Source organism: Sinocyclocheilus anshuiensis, unplaced genomic scaffold (genome assembly GCF_001515605.1).
Source record: "Sinocyclocheilus anshuiensis isolate Anshui unplaced genomic scaffold, SAMN03320099.WGS_v1.1 scaffold579, whole genome shotgun sequence".
In the NCBI taxonomy this organism is placed as follows: Eukaryota; Metazoa; Chordata; class Actinopteri; order Cypriniformes; family Cyprinidae; genus Sinocyclocheilus; species Sinocyclocheilus anshuiensis.
Window position 1 is genome coordinate 595,489 of NW_015551075.1, and position 2,042 is coordinate 597,530.

A 2,042-nucleotide genomic window follows, 5' to 3' on the forward strand; every position below is an offset into this window, starting at 1 on the left:
TTTTGTATTTTTTGATCAAATATATTGCCAACCTAAAATCAAACTATTGAATGGTAGTGTTTATTTATTGAGTAAAAAAAAAACATTATAATAAAAATTATATTATTTTATAAAATAATTGTAATAAATATGATCAAATCACTGTTTACCGATACATATTCAAGAATAAAAAATAAAGATGTCTGCACATGGACTTAAATGATTTAGTAAATCATTTAATTGAACAGGTGCATTTAAACTAACCCTTTCAATTAAATGACTCATTAAAATGAATCAGTCTTACTAATGCTTCATGTAAATGCGCTTTTAAAAAACAAACTACTGAAAATAGTTAGTTGCATTGATATTAGTTACTCCTCAACAGTGATAGACTGAGAATATATAATAAAAATTTGATTAATTTTAATAATTACAAATATGGGCACTTGATATTGAGAACGTTTCATCTTTTCATTGAGCACTTTTGTATTTTTATGGCTTCTGAATAAAGTTGGAGAATTCAAAGATTTGAGGATTATATGTGGGCGTTTACACTTTTTTTAAACAATAATTAAAAATAAAAATGTAATAGGAATAAAAATATATATCTAAAATACTAATTACGAATTAAAAATTGGGATGTGCCTCCCGATTTGCCTACTGTGAATTGATGTTAAATGCTCCACAAATGAAAAATAGCCACAAACTCACCGGAATAATTGCTCCGCACACACCGACGGGCTCATGCTTGGTAAAACACACAAAGTTTTCATCTGTTGGGAGGAAGAAAAATAAAAGAGGAGGTCAAGAGGCACTAAACGTTATAACACACTAAGCTCCTCTTTGATATACAATCATTGTTTCCTTGGAAGCTCTTGGATGTGACCAACGAAAACCAAACATGAGAGACAAAGCATTGGGAAAAACACACAACGACGGTTTCAATGGCCCACACAAAGCTCTGGTCAGGAAGAGTGTATATGTTCTGCTGCTTTTTTCCCTCTGCTTTCACTGGAGACACATTGAAACGAGAGAGGCCTGAGGTGTGTGAGAAGTCTGGGCATCAGTTCAAACCCGCTGCTGATCTGCTCTTGGCTTGGATGCACAGCTTTGTTCGCCCTCACTGCTCTCCTTCTCCGCTTGCTCTCTCTCCCAGGAGTCAGATATCCAGTCGGGGTAATGTAAGGTAGCAATGCTGTTTTATCACATCTCTTCGCACTTGAACCTTTCCGTTGGAAAATGCCAATAAGACTGGCCAATTTACCACTTCCTTGTTCCAATGTGTCTCCAGATAAAGACTCGAGTGGCCTTGGTGTGACTGATTACTGAACATAGTTCACCTGAAAATGAGCATTTTGTTATTTTTTACTCACTATCATGTCGTTTCAAACCTCTATGCTAGTGTGGAGGAAGATTTTCAGTGAATATCGGAAATAATAACAAAATAAAGCTTTGGATCAACATGAGGGTCTATTTAGTCCCGCATTTATTTAATCAAAAACACAGTAAAAACAGTAATATTGTAAAACATTTTTTTAGAATTTCAAATAGCTATTTTCTACTTGAATGTATGATAAAATGTAATTTATTCCTGTGATCAAAGCTGAATTTTCAGCATCATTCCTCCAGTCTTCAGTGTCACATGATCCTTCAGAATTCAGTCTAATATGCTGATTTGAAGCTTGATAAACATTTCTGATTATCAATGTTGAAAACAGTTGAGATGCTTCATATTTTTGTGGACACTGAGATACATTTTTTTAAGATCCTTTGATGAATAGAACGTTCAATAGAACAGCATTTATTTGAAATAGAATATTTTGTAACATTATAAATGTCTTTACGGTCACTTTTGAACAATTTAATGCATCCTTGCTGAATAAAAGTACTAATTTCTTTCTATATTTTGAATCTCACTTACCCTAAACTTTTGAATATATCACGGTTTCCACAACAATATTGTGCAGCACAACTGTTTTCAACATTGATAATAATCAGAAATGTTTGTTGAGCAGCAAATCAGCATATTAGAATGATTTCTGAAGGATCATGTGACTGGAGGA

The 2,042-nt window shown here is 33.3% G+C and overlaps 1 protein-coding gene across 1 annotated transcript in view; it reads right to left on the reverse strand.

Moving 5' to 3' along the window:
* The window catches only part of LOC107662254 (aldehyde dehydrogenase family 1 member A3-like), a 25,927-nt gene that overhangs the window by 15,959 nt on the left and 7,926 nt on the right, over nt 1–2,042 (reverse strand). Inside the window, exon 5 of the mRNA XM_016452201.1 lies at nt 691–752. Coding sequence (XP_016307687.1) covers nt 691–752 — 62 coding nt within the window. The remainder of the gene's footprint in view (nt 1–690; nt 753–2,042) is intronic.